This window comes from Xiphophorus maculatus, chromosome 7 (assembly GCF_002775205.1).
Source record: "Xiphophorus maculatus strain JP 163 A chromosome 7, X_maculatus-5.0-male, whole genome shotgun sequence".
NCBI classification, from domain to species: Eukaryota; Metazoa; Chordata; class Actinopteri; order Cyprinodontiformes; family Poeciliidae; genus Xiphophorus; species Xiphophorus maculatus.
In genome coordinates this window covers 9,013,289-9,033,058 of record NC_036449.1, presented here as the reverse complement: position 1 = coordinate 9,033,058, position 19,770 = coordinate 9,013,289, and the positions used below count along the sequence as shown (strand labels likewise).

The 19,770-nt window shown below is 38.4% G+C and overlaps 1 protein-coding gene across 1 annotated transcript; it reads left to right on the top strand.

Moving 5' to 3' along the window:
* Positions 1 to 1,345: 1,345 nt before the first annotated feature.
* Positions 1,346 to 18,376, top strand: cwc22 (CWC22 spliceosome associated protein homolog). The gene is made up of 20 exons (XM_023337468.1): positions 1,346 to 1,423; positions 2,584 to 2,642; positions 2,722 to 2,927; positions 3,131 to 3,498; positions 4,143 to 4,397; positions 4,598 to 4,726; positions 4,897 to 5,065; positions 5,972 to 6,025; positions 6,139 to 6,274; positions 7,320 to 7,526; positions 7,609 to 7,671; positions 7,758 to 7,853; positions 8,398 to 8,479; positions 9,858 to 9,918; positions 14,058 to 14,135; positions 15,274 to 15,426; positions 15,530 to 15,657; positions 15,949 to 16,050; positions 16,185 to 16,360; positions 17,706 to 18,376. Exons 2-20 carry the CDS (start codon positions 2,588 to 2,590, stop codon positions 18,170 to 18,172), a joined length of 2,985 nt encoding a protein of 994 aa, XP_023193236.1. The 5' UTR covers positions 1,346 to 1,423; positions 2,584 to 2,587; the 3' UTR covers positions 18,173 to 18,376.
* Positions 18,377 to 19,770: the final 1,394 nt, after the last annotated feature.

Sequence of the window (19,770 nt, the reverse complement as noted above, 5' to 3'; positions counted from 1 at the left end):
TTTACTTTACTGTGTTAATAAATTTAATAAGTTTTTATTAACAAAACTATTTGTAGGACATGTCAACTTACTGTACATCTATAATGTGGCGTTTTATTTATGCAGAAAATGAGTCTTAAATGGACCCTATAAATTAAAGTAATATAGAATAAGTCAAGTAAAACTAGAAAATTTGCATCTTTGTCCAAAAACTGAATTGTGGTTGCTGTAATTTGCTCAAATTACTCCAATTAACTGAAAAACAGAAGTGAAGCAGAAATCTTGAAACAACTTTAACCGTTAAAATTTTACCAGAAAACCTGTTGAAATCTAAGAAGTAAGAATTCAAACTGGTTAATCGCATGTAATGAAAAGTAGATAATTGATGAATTTTAGGACTTATCAAATGTTATAATAGGAACAGCGATTGTCCTTTTGTCAGGTACACAGTGGCAAGTTAAAGGCCATGATCCAGTGTACAGGTTTTGAAAAACCTAATTTGATTTATATATATATATATATATATATATATATATATATATATATATATATATATATATATAAATGGTCACACGTTCATCCTTTTGAGGCCATATTGGCTTATGAAAGTTACAAATGTGAATGCCACCCTGTGAGAAATAGGATGAACTGGCAGAAAGAAGATTTTATGCTAAAATTGTGGAATGTAGGCTCAGCTGTGTAATAGAGCTTTACGCAGTAAAACATATTTGAACTAAAACTTTAGCAAATTAAACAGATTTTATGAAAACTGAAATATATTAAAAGCTGAATGATTTTTAAGCTTTTCTAACTATTTTCGATTGAACATTAAGATTAAATATTTTAACTTTTAAGGTAAAAATACCCAAGACTGAGATTTCAACCTCTCCAGGGCTCCCTGTATGTTCTCCAATATGAATCCTTGGGTACTCCAGCTTCTTCCCACTGTAAAAAACTACAATAAGAACAACAACAAAAAAAACCTTATTTGGTTAATTGCTCCCTAAATTGCAATAGTGTATGCATATGAGATTTGATTGCTGTGAATTTTTTCAAATTTATTACTAAGGAATATATGAATCTTTCTCAAAATTACGTATTTTAATAAAACAAATACTCAATTTTTTCTTTGAGACAATCATCTCATTTTACACTCATTACTCAGATTATCTTTGTCTGACGTTTACAGTTTTTTAACACATCAACTCTTAAATTTATATTTCTTTACATTTCTTTCTTTTTCATTCCTTTCCCACAATTTGCTTTACATGACTCAATATTTCAAGGACACCTCGCTGCATCTCCAAGAATATTTCATGTTTCTTGGAAACTTTTATTGTGAAATCCGGAAGCAGTTTTTCAACCCGGAAAAGGTTGCTGTTTACAGCGCAACGTTTTCCGCCACAAAACGACAGTGATTTAAAGAAGTCTCAAAACGGCAACGGTAAGACATTGTTTAGAGGCTTTAAATTTTAAGTAAAGTATTAGTCCTTAACCAGAGACAGAAGATAAACGGGTTTCAGCCGCAGACTTTTATGCTAGCTCTACTTCAACTTGTTTTACAAATAAGGTAGAGTTAGCGTAGAAGCTAGCATTAGCTCACACAAATACACATGTGGATAAAACAATTTCCGTCTTCTGGGATTATTTATTTAGGCACTGATGTTGTTGTTGTTTAAGTAGGTCACCAACATTAACCCTAGTTCACAAATTACATATGTGTATAAGCTTATTTAGGGATTTCCGGTCTCCTTTCTGGCCTTGTTTTTAAGCTTTAGGCAAATTCTCTTAACATGGCAAAAAAAAAAAAAAAACTGGAATTATGAGTAGTGTAATGTATCTCTAAATGGTCATTTTAATAAGATTAAAAATAAATGCGAAACCAAACTACGTGATGTGATAAATTAAATATGAAATATGATTACAAATGTCAGTGATCAGTGTTAACTTCACTGTTTTTGAGTGTCCAGCTATTAGTTAGATCTTTGGCTGCTGTGTACCTGGATTACTTAGGAGGGAAATGATACAGATCAAACCAGTTCTGAATCGTTCAAAAACAATTTTTTAAAAAATCTAACAATGGACCTTATGGACTGTACTAGTCAAGTGTCCAGTTCTGTAAGAAAAGTGGGCTGTTTTTCCCTTAGATTATTCCAAAACTTCAAAACTGTCAAGTAATAAATCGATAATGGCGTAATAATGTGAATTTTTTCCCTCTCAGAAGCCAATACACTTTAATTTCGCAAAGAACACTTAACACTGGAACCAGAAGATATTTTATATATCCAAAACAAAAGGGAACAGCAACAAAAAATAAAATAGAACGGAAATAATAATAAAAAAAACACAACCAAAACTATCAACAAAAATGTATTATGATGTCTCTGTAAACAAAATTGCCCTTTAAAAAATATTCATCATCAGAATGGAAACTATTGAGCTCCTTTTAATTCATCGTGTGATTATTTGAGTACTGGTAATTGCTTATTGTGACAGGCGTTGCTGTAAACCAAAACCTGAAGTTACTGATTATCAAAAGGTGCTGTTCTCAGCAGAATCTTTGTGTTTACTTAATTTGTTCCTTTGTTTTATTTTTATTTCTAGAGCGATGGATTCTCCAGTCAGAAGTGGAAGCTCCAGTGCTAAACAAACAGAGAGAAATGGTAACATCTACTTCTTAGTCTCCTTTATTTCTAGTAGTTTATATATCTAACAAATGTGTTGTTTTCTCTGTGTCTATAGGACCTTCAGATGATGAGTCCAGTTCAGGAGCACAGGGGCCTCAGCCAGCTAATGCAAGGGAGAGATGCTCTAAGAAGGAATCCTCTCCAGAAGGCAGTAACAAATCCAAGAGCTCCTCCGCAAGTAGCTCAGACGACAGCAGCAGTGATGATGATGAACACCAAAGTGCTCTAGTGAAGATTAGGAGCAGTGTGGCACAGTTACCAGTAAGATGACTTTCATCTTCCCACAATAGGAGCTAGAAAGTTAAAGTTCAAAGACACATTTTTTCTAAAGTAGCATGTTTTTCTGCTTGTCTGATGTTCCCAGGGTAATTTAATTTCGTCCTGTTGTTCTGATTTGTATTACCAGTTGGAGGTTAGAAGAAATGGTACTTAAATGTTGATTTACTCTTCTGCTGTTCTTCCAGCGAGTCAGGTCCAAAGAGAGCGACAGATCCTCATCTAGAGAGAGTAAACGGTCCACGGAAGAAGACGGATCTGAGTCCAAAGAAAACAACCGATCCAAATCCAGAGAGAGAGACGGATTGAAGTCTAAGGGATGTGAAAGGTCGGGATCCAGATCCAGCCGAGAGGATAGATCCAGATCCAGGGAACGAAGAAGGTCCAGGTCCAAGTCCAGATCCAGAGAACGTGGAAGATCACGGTCTAGATCAAGAGGACGGGAAAGATCCAGATCTAAGGGGCGAGACAGATCCAGGTCAAGAGGACGGGATCGTTCCAGATCCAGAGAAAGAGACTGGAACAGAGACCGCTTCGATAGGAGACGCTACCCTCGGTAAGATACAGAGACACAGAGTACCAGTCAGACTTATAAACATTAGACTTTCTGTTTGACCGGTCCGAAGAGCCATATGTTCGACTTAAACCACATATAAAAACTTTTTTGATGAATAATCAACTTTGGCAAAATCCTATCAACAAAACATAAGACAAAACATTATTTATCTCTGTTACAAGAAGGTGTGGAAATATTTTTGAGATTATTGTGTCATGATTGAATGCTTAAAATCTAAACTATGTGTGTAATTAACGTATTACAATATTCACACTATGAGACATTTAAATCTGATCTAAGTAAATAATCTGTGAAATATGTCTTATTGGAAAGAATTTAAAACCAGAATCTGTAATTTGTTGATGCTTGTAGCATATTCTTTGAAACTTAAGCGCACTGTACCACTAGTCTCGGTGATGGCAGCATCATGCTGAGACAGCTAAACTTCCTAAAGCTTGTTCTCTTCCAGAAAACCAGTCAGTCTAAGTGAAGTTTACCATTTCTGGTGAGAAACATGCTCCAGTAGTGTGCTATGTTCCTCTGCAATTTGCAAAAAAAACATTTCAAAAGCATGGGGTATGGGTCCGGTTTGCTTCTCTGCCTTTATAAATGACCTAAAAACTTCTCCTTTCATCTGTGTACAGAGATCGCTACGACGACCGACGCGACGACAGGGACAGACGTTTTGATCGGCGAGCCAACAGAGATGAAGATTCAGAGCGCAGGAGGCGGGGCCGGTCTGGCTCCCCTCCAGCAGACAAGGAGCCGGCTGCCGGCGAAGAGCCGCCGGTCAAGAAGAAAAAGGAGGAGCTGGACCCGATCCTGACGAGGACCGGCGGCGCTTACATCCCGCCGGCCAAACTGCGCATGATGCAACAGCAAATCACAGACAAGAGCAGGTAAGGTTGGGTTTATTCCTCTTTCACCTCCTGATCATCGATTACTCTTAATAAAACTACAAACCTCTTTTACTCTTTGTCTTCTGGTACTTTTGTTTCAAATTTTGTTGAATCATGTTGAACGGCAGGCTGCTACTGACATCAGTTATCTCTATCCGTTGACATTGCATAACTACTGATGCCTCACCCTTTTTCCACAGCCTGGCCTATCAGAGGATGAGCTGGGAAGCTCTGAAGAAGTCCATCAACGGTCTGATCAACAAAGTCAACGTGTCCAACCTTGTGAACATCATCCAGGAGCTGCTGCAGGAAAACATTGTCAGGGGAAGGTAAGCAATTATTTAACTGTACACTAATGCAAATTCTGGTTTATTTTTTAATTTTCAAAATATTTCCTAGATGTAGAACAGCCGATAATGTAATAACAAGCAGAAAGAGGTTTGCTGTTTGTATGCTGCCCATTTGTAACTTTTCGACTGGTCCTCCGTCTGTCTGCTAGGGGCCTTCTGGCTCGGTCAGTGCTGCAGGCCCAAGCAGCTTCTCCCATCTTCACTCATGTGTACGCTTCCGTCGTGGCCATCATCAACTCAAAGTTCCCACAGATCGGCGAGCTGATCCTTAAACGCCTCATCTTAAGCTTCAGGAGGAGCTACCGGCGCAACCTCAAGGTATCCCGTCAGTCAGGCTTCAAGGATTAACAACCAATTACATTTCTGGCTTTTTTTTTTTTAAATCTTCTGTGGTGAAGTAATAAACTTCTTTGGAAATTTTGGGTTTTTAAATGGCATGCTTAAATAGTGATGATGTTCTGTGGCTTCTCCTACTTGTGATCCAAGTAGGACTGAAACGATTTATTGAATTAATTATGATTAATCGATTTAGCGATCGATTAATCGTTACCTGGGGTATACAGACTCTAAAAATAGTAATTTGGTTTAATATCTTTCTTTGCAGATATTTTTTTTTTCCTTTATCTACAAATGGTCAAGCATAAACTACAGGGATGCTATCTTATTGCATTTCAGGCATTTACCGTGATTAAATGAAAGACCTGCAGAATGTGCCAATTTTTTTATGCAATCGATCGATTAATCTGTAAATAAAATCATCGTCATTTGCAGTCCTACTTGTGACCCTTCTCAATAATGTTCTAGTCAATTCTAGTCTAGTTTAAATGTTCTTTCAGGTGAATTTATTCAGAGTCCTAAAAATAGCAAATGTGTCCTTTCAGAGAAGTGGTTTTCGAGTGAATGAGCAGTTTGAATGTGACAGATTCACCTTCGTTCCCAGAGGTGGAAGTTTTCCAACATGAACAGGTGGAGGCGATGTGAGTCCAAATTACTGAGCAGAGAAGGATTTGGAGCTAAATGAGAGACATAACTGGCAGAGGAGGAAGCTTTAAACATAACCTAGAATGTGTTTTTATGTGCTGCTGTCAAAGTTTGTACAATCTGTTCGCTTTTTAAAGGAGATAATTCAGCAGACGAACGCTTTTCGCTCTCACCGTGAAACTTAATGCTTTGCAATGTTTATTGGTTTTGGAAAAAGTTGTTAATTAAAGCGTCTTCTTACAGCAACAGTGCCTGACAGCCTCAAAGTTTGTGGCTCATCTCATCAACCAGAACGTGGTAGGTCCCGATTCCTCCTTCCTGTGCAGTTAGAGTGTCGACGTCCGGCTCTAACGAGGTCATTTGTGTGTGTGTGAGAGTTTGTGCTGCATCTCACTCCGCTCCTCCCTCAGGCCCACGAGGTTTTGTGTTTGGAGATGCTCACTCTGCTGCTGGAGCGTCCGACTGACGACAGCGTGGAGGTGGCCATCTCTTTCCTCAAGGAGTGTGGACTCAAACTGACCGAGGTCTCACCCCGTGGAATCAATGGTACACTCCATCAGCAGCTATTGATATTGTATCATCTGCATAGATAGGTCAACACAGGTTTAGATATACCAGGGTTCCAACTCAGCGCAGAATAACATGCAACCTGATTCAGGTGTGTTCCAGATCTGGATAAGTAAAAAGAAAGTAATCTGTAAATATTTGCATTTCCAGACTCCATCTATCCATCCATTAATAATCGATCCATCCATCTTTCTGTTTTATTATATCCCATCTATTCTTTTGTTCAACATCCATTAAATAATTGGTCCATTCATCCATTTGTCCATCCATCCTTCCATCCTCAGTCCATTTGTTTTTCCATTATGGCAAGGCCTGGAAAAGTCAGGGATAAAAATTTTTTCACTACTTTTCAGATCTAAAATCTATCATCAATGGCTAAAAGCAGATTGGGAAATGTTTCTGTTTCCAAACTTTTTTTTTCTTTATCTCTCCTGTTCTCTGAAAGCTGTGTCCCCCCTTCTCTTTGTTTTTTCAAATGTTCATTCATCCACTCCTTTTACTTCTTATAGCTTTCCTTCCTTCCTTTTTTCCTTTCTCCTGTCTTTTTCTTGCGGTCTATCCTTTTTGTGCCTTGTTTCTTCCATTGTATCCTTTTCACCTTCCCTATTTGTGTCTTCCTTTTTTCTGCGTCCTTCTTTCAATAATTTCTTCTTTGTGTCCTTCTTTTCTTTAAAAATCCCTCTTTGTTGTGTTCTTTCAGCCTTGCCTCCATCCTTCCTTGTCCATTTTCTTTCTTTCCTTTTGATCCTCCTCCCTCCTAGCTTCATGTTTTTGCAGATTAATTGTTTAAGGGCAGCAAGTTGTAGAAATATTTCCCCTAAATTTATAGGTACTTGATTATCTTACGTTTTAACGTGAACTTAAATGACTAGGAAGTCTGGAAAAAATATGGAATTTTTACATGGAATAATGTATAGGACTCCTGTTATCTGCCCGTCTATTGAGCATTTCTGCTTTCAATTACAGAGTTTTAACCTTAAAACCTGCTGAATGTTTAAACAAAAAATGTCTTTCTTTCTTGCAGCCATATTTGAGCGTCTCAGGAATATCCTCCATGAATCGTCCATTGACAAAAGGGTCCAGTACATGATCGAGGTGATGTTTGCCATCAGGAAGGATGGTTTCAAAGATCATCCCGTCATCCCTGAAGGCCTGGACCTGGTGGACGAGGACGACCAGTTCACCCACATGCTGCCGCTGGATGACGAGTACAACCCAGAGGATATCCTCAGTAAGATGAAGAGAAAGGGGAAGGGGTAGCTTTATCTAGACATGTGTGTGTAAGCATTATCGCCGTTTGTGTGTTCATGTAGATGTGTTCAAGTTGGACCCAGACTTCCTGCAGAACGAGGAGAAATACAAAACCATCAAGAGAGGTGAGAACGTCCTTCACTTTGAGGCGCAGTCCAGTTCACGGTGTCCTCTGCCACAGTTTGACCAATCAGCTGTGGCCTTCTGTCAGATATCCTGGATGAAGGCAGCAGCGATTCAGGAGAGGAGGGAGATGGCAGCGACGATGAAGAGGAGGAGGAAGATGAGAACGAGGAAGCGGGAGAAGGTAAGATTAACGAAGAGAAGTCGCTGCCGTTTTTAATTAAAGGTCATCCTAACAATGTTGAAATGATATAGATAAGTGTTTTAAATGATTTTGTCATTGTTATATTTTTGGGTTTAGGATTTAAGCATCTGCAATTTTAAACTCCATATTAAAAGTAAAATGGCGTTTAAAAGAAAATTTAATGATGACATGGCTTCAATGTTTGTGTATTAAAAAAATGTAAGATTCAGTGGTTTTTGTATCCAATCAGGAAAAACAATTACTTTGTAGCTTTTTGTGACCGTTGCTCTAAAAAATCATTTGATCTGGTTTGTTGGGGAAAAAACTCCATCTGGTCCTTATCATAAGAAGCTTTTTGATCTCAACCAGTGAAGAGTTATTAGCTGATCAGAAGTGTATATGTTATTAAATTTGATTACATTTGGGATGTTTACAACATAAGTGTGTGAATTAGTTTTATTTTTATGATCTTTGTAATATTCTGATAAGCATTGGGTAAAAAACATTTAATAACTAGTCAAACTGCTCTTTCCCTTTCTCCCAGATGAGAAGGTCACCATCTTTGACAAGACAGAAGTCAACCTCGTCGCTTTCAGAAGAACCATTTATCTCGCTATTCAGTCCAGGTACACACACACAACTTCATATTTCTTTTATAGCAGGTCGATAAATATATTTTATCAAGTAGTCATATTTTTGTTTTTTGAAAGTTTTAGATTTGGAAAATCTGGATTTTTTTTCCCCAACAATGACCATAGTTCAGTGATGTCAGCATGCCCTACGTTTTTTAACAGATTCTATTTACTTGAATTCAAGTCAATTCAACAACTTTTTTTTTTTTTTACGGGAATAAAGTCTTAATATTACACAAATATTGCAGTCATGGTAAAATGAGAATAAAGTCATATGACAACAAAGATAAAAACAATACGAAAATAAATCAATAAATACTACCAGAATAAATCATATCTAAGAAAGATATTAGGAGGACGAGGTTATAATTTTATGAGAACACCCAACGCAAAAAATAACCAAAAAATTAACTATCCAAGCTTTTATTTTTTTACATTAATATTACTTTTGTGTTTTTATCATAATTTTAAGATGTTCTTTTTTTTTGGTAATATGACTATATTCTCATAATTAAACAAAAATTTTCATAGCCAAGCCCTAATACAATGTTATACAACTCACAGAAGGGTTGATTGAAATAGAAGCCACTTTGTAGAAAATATTTTCTGTCATTTCTAATAAAAAATGTGATCTGGTATGAAAAACATCAATGATTTCATTTTTAGTTGAAATCGCCCAGCCCTTTGTATTGGTGTCCATTCATTTTAGTAACTGCATTTAAACCTAACCCTACAAAAACAGGGGGGTCCACTGCATTAGGCCTGGGCTTTGGCCCCCATAAGTATCACCTGTCTTCAGAACATTGATAAATATGCCAGAGCATGTCCTGAACAGAATAGCTAAACGACTACACACACACACACACACACACACACACACACACACACACACACACACACACACACACACACACACACACACACACACACACACACACCTACCTAACTCTGCCTCAGAGATGCACATTGGCACAGTTGATGACTCAGTTTTGTCTCTGGGTGTTGGCAGTTACTCACAGCTCCTGCTATACTTGATTGAGTTGGATGGTTATTTAAGGCTGAGAGAGAGAGTGAGGCTGTTTTTGTGAGAGACAGTTTTAATATAAGACGACTGAAAATAGAGATTTTAGGAGTGCTGTTGCTTCCAGACATGCTTCTATAATGCTGTAATGATTGGTGTTTTGGTCACAGTGAATGTCATCTCCTTAATAAATATCCTCACAGAGGTGGCCCTAAACATGCTAGCCTGCACAGTTGCCATGGTTTCCCCAAAGAAGATTTGACAGGTTATAATGAGATAAAGATGAAATAGCAACGGAGGTCCATTATTGACACATTTGCAGTTTGGTTTATATGTGTGTTATTTTTGCAGCTTGGACTTTGAGGAATGCGCTCACAAACTGATCAAGATGGACTTTCCTGACACCCAAACAGTAAGTCTATGAACAGAGAAAGGCTTGGGCTGATCAGTAATATAACCCACCTCATACACCTTTCAAAATCTGCTCTGGATTTATGTGAAAGACAAACACAAAGCAGTCCTTAATCATTGATAGTTGGTTCTTAAAATCATTATACAAATAGAAATCTGATAGTTGTGGCATGCAGCTCATCCTTTGATCGGGCAGCAAAGATATTCCCGAAGGGTTTCGTGTTTTTATGTTCACTAAAAGGCGTTGTGACATTGCCGACGCGCACATTCTCCATGTTGCACCCAAGCATTTGTCTCAAGGGCCAATTCATGCCCTCAAGAGGCTCAGCTCAGCTAAATCAAATAGATGGCTTATTGCCAGGTTTGTGTTGAATTTCATGACATGCTGAGGAGGTAACGTCGCCAAAGTTGGAGCGGGGACCAATCTAAATCATGCAGGACACCCTGGCTTATGGTGATCAGAGCTGGTTGCCCTACTTTTTTCTTCCTTAATTGTTGGTAATTATGCCTATTATTTGTGTAAAAAGGTTTTGTACAGGGGTTTGACATCCTAGAAATGAAGCTAAATTGGTTTCGTTTTGATTTAGCTGTCAACCAATCAGCATTAGTTTAACCGAAGAAACGGGACTGGGCTTTATTTGATTTTTTCTTTCACCCTTCTGTCAAAACAGTTGCTCAGAGAGCTGCTAAATATCATAGCTACATTATGACGTCACTCTCTGTCTCCATGCTTCCCTTTATTACTTGACATTCTCTTCACATCAGCAGACTTAGAGGATGAATGATGCCACAGCGCTGTTGGACATCTTACTGTCTGAGGTTTCAGTCTTTTAAGTACTTAAATCCAAAGCCATGTTCTGTAATTGGTTACAGGTTATTTTGAATATTTTACTTTTATCACATTCTGAATCATTTTTTAGTTTTAGCTTAAAAAAAGATTCAAGTTTTATCAAAAATCCACCTTACATTATTTTATTCAATGCAGCGTGAAATCTGCCGTCCTTCTGATTGATATATATGCAGACAAATTTATCATATATTTTTTTTACCACAGCTAAATGCCTCTCTATTCTACGCAACTATATTTTATGTAGCTTCTTCAGCTAATAGTTTGACGTCCTTTTGTGACCAGTTGTTAAAACTCCCAAGAAAAGGATGAACATTTTAACTGACTCCTCAGTCACATGACTTGCCATCCTGTGTGTCTGCAGCTTCATCTGTGTGTGTGGTCCTCGGGTCACATTAGTGTAATGATAATGGTTGGGTTCAGACGTTGATAGTTGCCAGTCAGCTGTGTCTGTCTGTCTGTATAATTGTGAGGATAAATTTGATTGCTTAATGGGCTTTAGACATAAACGCTGTCTTTTTTTCTAGACAGTTGGATTTAGTTTAAAGCACATGTGTCAAACTCAACGTCCGTGGGCCAAATCCGACCCGCCATAGCTTTTTATGTGGCCCTCTGGATTCTAAACTAAACACTAAGTGTGATTTAAATATTATATTACCAGTCAAATCAATGTAGTTTTTATCTATTTACTGCTACATTATGTAATTTAGGGTGAATTTCCATGCAAAATCAACAAATTGTGCTAGCTATTGGGAGTTTATTGCAGATCTTTCTCAAAAACTGTCAAAAACTTTCTTACTTGTACTAAACAGCTGTCTCAACTTTAATTGATGTCAGACTATAGTCCACAATCTGTACAGCGAGTAATAAAATGTCGCATTTACCGTCCAAATGAGTACCACAAACACTTCGATTTTTATTGCAATAACTGGCCCTTTAAGAGCATTCATGATCTTGATTTGGCCGAAAACGAAAATGAGTTTGACACACCTGGTTTAAAGTGTTTAAAAATGCTTGAAGCTGTTTTCTCAGGTGTAATTGGTTTTAGACTAATTGTCTTCTAGAAATGGTCTAAAGTGATAACTGGCCAGAAGCTTTCATCTTGAAAAGTAATCAAACTAGAACACCTTTTAACTTTTTTTTTTACTTCATAATATCTTATTTATGAATTGAAAACTATTGACGATGTAAAAATGTGACTGTGTGTTTGTTTATAGACGTCTAAGTGTGAAAAATCAGCATCAAAGGTGAAGGTTTTAATCTCCATGACAAAGTCGCTAGGTTAGCACTTGCAATGACGTCTTTGAAGGCAGGAATGGTCTTCACTTCTGGGACAGCTGGATAAAAGTCTCTGTGCCTAAGGTGAACATTTCAGAGCAGAAATTGTGTTCACCTTACACACAATGACCAACATAATGAATAACATGCTGTTTATTTAGCACTTTTAGGTTCAAATCCTGTCTTGAATTGGTTAATTCTGCATGTTCCAAACCCTAGATTGATTGTTTACTGAAAGCAGAGCGGAATGAACATCATGCTGTGTGTTTTTTCGTCCTCTTCTCCGACAGCCGCCCCCTCAGATGCAGCTTTACTATCTCAAACTTTGTTTTATACAGAATGTGTTTGAACAAGAGCAAACACCTGCTGTGCTCTGCAGTGACTCTCCGCGCAAACATTCAGACATAAACGCCGCGTGTTTTTAAGAGAGGTCAGAGCTGTCGGCCTTGTCACTCATCATCAAGGCTGAATCACTCACAACAGCTGCGACACACACTTTCGAAGGCGCTTGTCCACCGACACGCCTTACCCGCTCCTGATGCCTCACGCTGCCGTGTCCGCTCAAGTGTTTACTGCACCAGAACTGCGCTGCTATTGAAGCTGTCACATCAAAGTCAAGAAAAATCAACGCGTCTCCTTTAACCCACTCGGCACAAATAGGCAGCTGATGAATCCTCATGAGACGCGTAGGACTGCTCCAGTCAGGCGGCGTTTTGCCAGCTCTCAGCAGAGTTTTAATTACACATTTAACTACCTGCTGTAGATCCACAGAACTAAACTCATGCAGCTATCCTTGCAGCAGCGCTCAGAAGTGGGGAGCCAAGCTTTGGCAGATATAACTATGCGTGGGACAGATGTTGCAGATGAGAAGGCTGTTATCGCGGAATCAGATCACAGCCAGCCAGCTGGTTAATACTCTTGTGAAAATTACGGCATAACTGCTTTGTCTAGTTGACATTCCTGCATAAACTCTCTCTCTCTCTTTCTGCTTTGGTTTTAGAAGTTTTAAGAAGCTATAGATCAGAATCTAGTTTATATATAGGAAACCAAGACAAATCGGTCGACCTTCGTTCCAGAACATTTCAGTAGTAAAGCAATAAAACCTCATCTGTTTGATCAGTTAATGGCAATTTGTAAAGCAGATTGTCTAAGGAAACCATGTTTCTGCAGTTCCTGCACCCTAAGCCAGGGGCCTCCAACTCCAGTCCTCAAGGACCGATGTCCCACAACTTTTAGATGTCTTTCTGCTTCAGCACACCTGGCTCCAATATTAGCTCATTAGCAGAGCTCTGTAGAGCTTGACTGCATGATGGTGAGGCATTTCAGCCATTTAATACAAGTATGCAGGGCAAGGGACACATCTAAATGTTGCAGGATATCATCGGCCTTTGTGGACTGGAGTTTGAGACCACTTCAAAAAGCACTTATCTGGCACTTATAGTACTTTCTAAAAGTTTTTATAATTTCATTCAATAGCTATTACGTACTGTTGAGGGTAACGTAAAAAGTTCTTCACGGTTAACTACTTTGTTTTGGTCTATCATAATAAATCAAGAACATTTTGAGTTGATTTATTTTTTTACGTTCTGTTTGGATCACACGGCTTTCGGAGCAAACCGTAATAATTTGGGGAACCAACATTGAGATGGGGAGAAAAATGTATGAAACTCATCAGACCACTTAACCAGGATGTAAATTATCAGACAAAGATCAAGCATTGTTGCTTTCTTTCATTCTTAGTTTCTTTAAAAAAATAAAACGTATTCCCTACATCATTCTAAAAAAAACAATGTTTTGAGATAAACTTGTATGTTTCTTGAAATCCAATAAAAACCTCCTGATTCTTTCATCTAAAGCAAAACTGACTCCAACAATTGTTCTTGTTGAATTTGCTATGTGATCAGACTTTTACAATACTTATTCATTTTGATATGAAACTCTATTTTGACTGTGCAGGCGTGACAGAAACATATTTGCTCGTATCAACGATGTTTTTTGTGTTTGTGTGTGAACAGAAAGAGCTGTGTAACATGATCCTGGACTGCTGTGCACAGCAGAGGACCTACGAGAAGTTCTTCGGTCTGCTTGCAGGGGTGAGACGCACAATCACCACACTCTGATATTAATACACTTAAAGTTGTTAAAGGTGATGAGTAGTTGTTTGATCGAAAAACTAGCCATTTTTGGTTGTTGCATTAAGTTCATTTTATTGAGAAATTATGCTTGTATAATACAATAAGCTGGAATAATTAGCATTTCTTTTGTAAATCTGGTGAAGATACTATTTGCCGATATGTGCGGATCATAACAAAAAGCAATATGCACTATGAGCTGAGCTAAAGCAGAAGCACTTGTTGAAGAATATTAGTGAAAAGATGCGTTAAAGTGATGGAGTACAGGCATTAAATTAATCATGTAATTAATGAGTTACAGGCGTTAAGTCTAAGGGTTAAAACAGAGGTATAAGAAGTCGAAGTGAAAGCAGACACTTTCTTCTGAAGGTGAACGGTCTGCAATATTCTTTGGCACATAAGAGAAAAGTTGAAAACGCCTATAAGGTTAAATCCATTGACATGCACAGTTTTGAATGAAGTAGCTTAAGAAAGGAAAACGACTAACTTTAATGTATTGTGAAAATGAATGCAAAGTCTATTATATGCTAAAAGTAGATAGACAATTAAAAGTATGCACCGTTAGCTGGTATTCCTTTAACATATTATGTGCCAATATTGGTTCTACTAATAACTTGAGCTAACATTAGCATTCTGGCTAACAATGGAAAAGTGATCTGTCATGATAAAATTAGGTTATTTTTATTTTTCCCTATTCTTCCTGCTATTTTCTTCCAAGAAAAAAAAAAGAAAAGAAAGAAAAAGGAGAACAATTTTGGTAATATAAGTATATTACCAAAATTGTTCTCCTACAATATGCGACTGTAGGCTAACATGCTATGAATAGCATGCTAGCTTTCAGTAGCTTACACAGTCTGCTAAACTAGCAGCTTGTATGCCATTATTAGCTACGCTATTCACATTAGCATTTATAGCTAACATGCTAACTTCACACTTTCTTTGGAAAACTGTTGTATAATTATTTCTGGTTAAGACGCATGTGACTCAGTTATGTTTGCATTAAGAAAAATTAGAGCCTTGACATTTATTAAGCTGTGTGCGTGTTTGTCTGTGTGCGTGCGTGTGTGTGTCTTTGTGCGTGTTGTCCGTATATTTTCAGAGGTTCTGTCTGTTGAAGAAGGAGTACATGGAGAGCTTCGAGGCCATATTTTCTGAGCAGTACGACACAATCCACCGACTGGAGACCAACAAACTGAGGAACGTGGCCCGGCTGTTCGCTCATCTGCTCTACACAGACTCCGTGCCGTGGAGTGTAAGGACACACAGTCCGGTTTCATCACACATCAGAAGGTCCATCTTGGTCTGAGTGAACCAGTAGTGACATTTTCTCTTTGTTTTAAATGAATGCTGATCAGGTGTTGGAGTGTATCCGAATGAGTGAGGAGACCACAACATCATCTAGCAGGATTTTTGTGAAAATCCTGTTTCAGGAGCTCTGCGCCTACATGGGCCTCCCAAAACTCAACCAGCGGCTCAAAGACCCGTACGAACACACACATGTACACACCCACTCACGCACAGTTCAGTGTCTTAATAGAAGAACATAGTTTCTGTCCAATTGTAGCGATAAACAGATTAAACTATGACAATATATGCCTCATTGTTTTTAATAAATAGTTCCTTTTTTGTTGGATGTTGGTCAGTTTCAGAAACCTGAGAGTAATAAGGCACAGCATGAATACCTTTGCAATTTATGACTGCTTTAATTTTTCTGCTCCAGAAAATATATTTTAAGAATTTAATTATAGCTTATGTTCTAATGTTTGTTTTGCAGAACCCTGCAAACCTTCTTTGAGGGTCTTTTTCCTCGTGATAACCCCAGAAACACTCGCTTTGCAATCAACTTCTTCACCTCCATTGGACTGGGAGGCTTGACGTAAGTTACATAAACCCACTGAGGCCAGGTTCTCATGTCTGGCACGTCACTTTATCTGTGCGTGGGATCGTTAATCGTTTTACGCATCCTTTTTGTCGTCAGCGAGTAAATCTTGTGCAAACTTTCTTTCTCAGCGACGAGTTGAGAGAACACCTGAAGAACGCACCAAAGATGATCATGACTCAAAACCAGGAAGTTGAATCATCTGACTCGTCGTCCTCATCGTCGTCCTCGTCGTCGTCAGACTCTTCCTCCTCCGATTCCTCCAGCGAATCAGATTCTGACTCCTCATCCAGCAGCAGCAGCTCAGGTACGTCAAGCTAGAGTTTGTTTCCAGATGTTGATTTCTGCCAGCATTTCCCCTCCAAACCCACATTTAATGGGTCCTACAGTTTAGTAAAAGTCAGCGGTTACATAAAGTATAAAGATGACGACTCAGTGCCTGAAAAGTAATTCATACCTCATAAAATGTTGCATATTGTTTTTATGTCACAACAGATTTAAAGTATTTTTACTACAATAGATTTATTTGACAGTCTTAACACAAAGTGAGACTTGGTTTTCAAATTTATTTTACAAATAAACTTTGTAAACTTTTGTAAACTTTTAATGGAGCACTGTTGAATCTGTTTTTGGAAAATGGAAAAGTGCAACATTCTTGATTAATCTGATCATATTTGCATGACAAAATATGATAGTGGATGTATTTAATGGAAAGAAACACAAATTTAAACAAAAATTTAAATATTTTTACTCCTCTTGTATTTCTGCTGCGCAGTTATGTTACTGACTCGTAAAATCCCACTCAAGTAAAATGAAGTGTGCGGGTGTGACGTGACAAAAGCTAATGTTTTCAGGAGGTACAAGTTGTTTTTCAAGGCTCTCTAAATGAAAGAAAATTGGATTATTAAAATATAAAGTCTCCACCAGAGTTTTACCTACTCACATTATTCAAAAATGAGTCTGGAACTACAATTTCATCAACAAATAAAAAGTTTATTAATAGAATTTAGCATTTTAGTGCGTATGTGAGCATCTTGGTCTCTGTAGATTCTTCCTCTTCCATTTAAACTTTCCATTTAAACAATTCATTTGTTATCTTTGTACAGATATTTGACTAAAGTAACATTTTTCTTTATTGATCTAACTTTCTAAACTTTTTTTTTTTATTTGACAGTTATTGTTCTTCAGGCTGGTGCATCGTCTGTAGTCTTTAACTCTTTTATTTCCCTGCTTCATTTCTGCTGTAAAACACAGTGGAGCTGAGAACTTGTTTTCCGAGTCATTAGTTTCTCTTCCCTGCATGGCTGCGAAATGCATTTAAAAAGCCTTTGGGTTAAACAGACTACAAAGAAACTTTTAGAGCTGATTCTACAGAACGAGGATGGGTTGAGAACCTGCTGCGGCCTGACTGCAGACATAAAATCCTGCTGGTCAGGTCCAATATGTGGCCATAGACTTTGTTCAGTAGCAGTAAAGCTGCAGTTGTTATGCATGTGTGGAGCAACACATTTAATTGGTCTTGCATATTGGTGTCTGTTCTTAGAATAAAGTTACATCATTTGCCTGTTTCTTACCAAATGGTAATTTACACATTAAACTTTTTATTCTTGGGAAGAATCTGTTATAATTCCTCTCCTTGTTTTGTCTTTCAGATGTTGACAGCAAACGCAAGAAGAAGAAGAAAAAGGGACGCGTCGAAGAGAAGAAGAAGAAAGGAAAGGACAAGAAGAAGAAGGAGAAAGTGGACAAGAGGCGAAAAGGAGGCAGGAGCGACAACGACAATGACGTGGAGAAGAAGGACAGGAGGGACCGTGAGCGTGAATTGGACGAGCGCGCACGCGGGGACGCCCCGGGACGAAGGCGTGAAGACAGGTCGGAGGAAGAGGAGCGGCAGGAGGAAGAGGGCCGGAGACGAAAAGCGGACAGACAAAGAGATGATGACAGTGAAAGAAACAGAGGAAGAGAAGGGGACAGAGGGAGAGACAGAGACAGTGGGCGAGGGAGAGAGAGAGAGTATGAAGACAAGAGAGAGAAGGAGGGAGACAGAGAAAGGGATAGAGAGAGGAATAAAGAGAACAGAGACAGGAACAGAGAGAGGGAGGAGAGGAAGAGGAGATGAAGTGATGGACTGATGACTGACAGATGAGGGGAAGCTTCCCTCCTTCTCTCCTGTCATCCTTCTTTACTCCCTGCTGACTTTATACTGTCATAAACTCGGACCCGTCGTTCTGTTTCCCCCTCAGCCTGTTTTCTATTGTTGATTTTTGATGTTTATTAAATCAGGAAAAAAAACATTAAAGTTGCTGTGGATGTTTTTGATTAATTTTGTTTCCAATTTCTTTGACTCTTAATTGGAGAAACATTTGTTCTCTCCGTTAGGATTGATCCGTTCAGTCTAGGGTTGACGGGACTGATGCTGCTTCCCAGTTGCACTCAGAACTGGGAAATTCCAACTTCCCAGTCTGAAAAATCAACTGGAATGTTCTCAGATTTGAATTTCTCACTGGGAACCTGGGAGCAACTCTGACTCACGACCCCCAATAACAACTTGTGAGGCAGACTCCGCGTTTCAATATGGCTGTTCCTCACATTAACCGCAGTAAGATGGAAATATGTCGATTTTCAAGCCGTGTAAAAGTGTGCCTAAAATCAGTGCTACATGTTGTGCCAGCAACTCTCAACTGAACTAATTAAAAATGGTGTTGGCTTATGGAAAGTAAAACTTAAACAATACTTACTGGTGTTGCCATATTGAAATTTGAGGGGCACAAAGTCTCCGTTGGATGCGAGTGTGAAAGCTGTGTTGGATGCATTTTGTACATGAAAAGCAGGTGAGTAATGATTTAAATAACTCTAGCATGTAAATAGTAGCGTAAAAGGTGCTTAAATGTAAATACGACAGTTACTGCAGTACGTGTTCTCATGCAACCATAGAGCTGCCATTGGAATGTACTGTACACAAATAAAATCAAGCATATCTTCCTTCACTTATTGATCTTTGATTTAATTAACGATAAGCGTTATGACAAAAAATGGAATGTTTACTACCTTTGTGCATGTGGTAGATCCCGTTGATCACAGATTCAATCAACTGCACATGAGGTCGGCTGCAAGCCTTGATCCATTTCTTGCATTATTCCAGACTCCGTTTGGGTTTTGGAAATGTACTCTTCTCTCTACATGCTCTGGGTAACAGCTGTCGAGATTGTATGTTCCCCCCTGACAGCGTTGGGCAATGATTGTCTATTATTTTCCTCGAAGTCTCTCTGCAGCATGTTGGCAAAGATGAACTCCAGCAAAGTTGATGGAGGTTCAGTTCTTCTACATAGGGGCGTGTACTTTGGGACAAATTGCGAAAACCGATTGGTCAGTTGCTGACAAACCCGCATGATATGAAGTGACAACACCAGGACCTGCAGATAAAAGGTAAAAAGTAAAGCTCTTATGTTGTTTTCGTCCCCTCTCCTCCCCTGCCCCTTTAACTTTGATATCCTTAAATAAAGTTCAGTACAACCAATTCCCTTTAGAAGCCCCATAATTAGTAAACAACACCCACTTGTGTTTGATTTGATTTTTTGATTTTATTAAGACAAATTCCACTGAACACACCAGCTAGTGGCAGCATCGTGGTGTAGGAATGCTTTGGTTTGTCTATTGCATTTTCTTTTGAATTTTGGTATTTATGAAAATGTTTAGAGGCATGTCTGGTTGATAAAT

Bases quoted from the DNA above. Each gene is read 5' to 3' on its own strand.
- cwc22 (XM_023337468.1), top strand. From the start codon at position 2,588: ATGGATTCTCCAGTCAGAAGTGGAAGCTCCAGTGCTAAACAAACAGAG. The intron at 4,398-4,597 runs GTAAGGTTGGGT...CTTTTTCCACAG, and splicing joins CAAATCACAGACAAGAGCAG to CCTGGCCTATCAGAGGATGA. The intron at 7,672-7,757 runs GTGAGAACGTCC...GCCTTCTGTCAG, and splicing joins ATACAAAACCATCAAGAGAG to ATATCCTGGATGAAGGCAGC.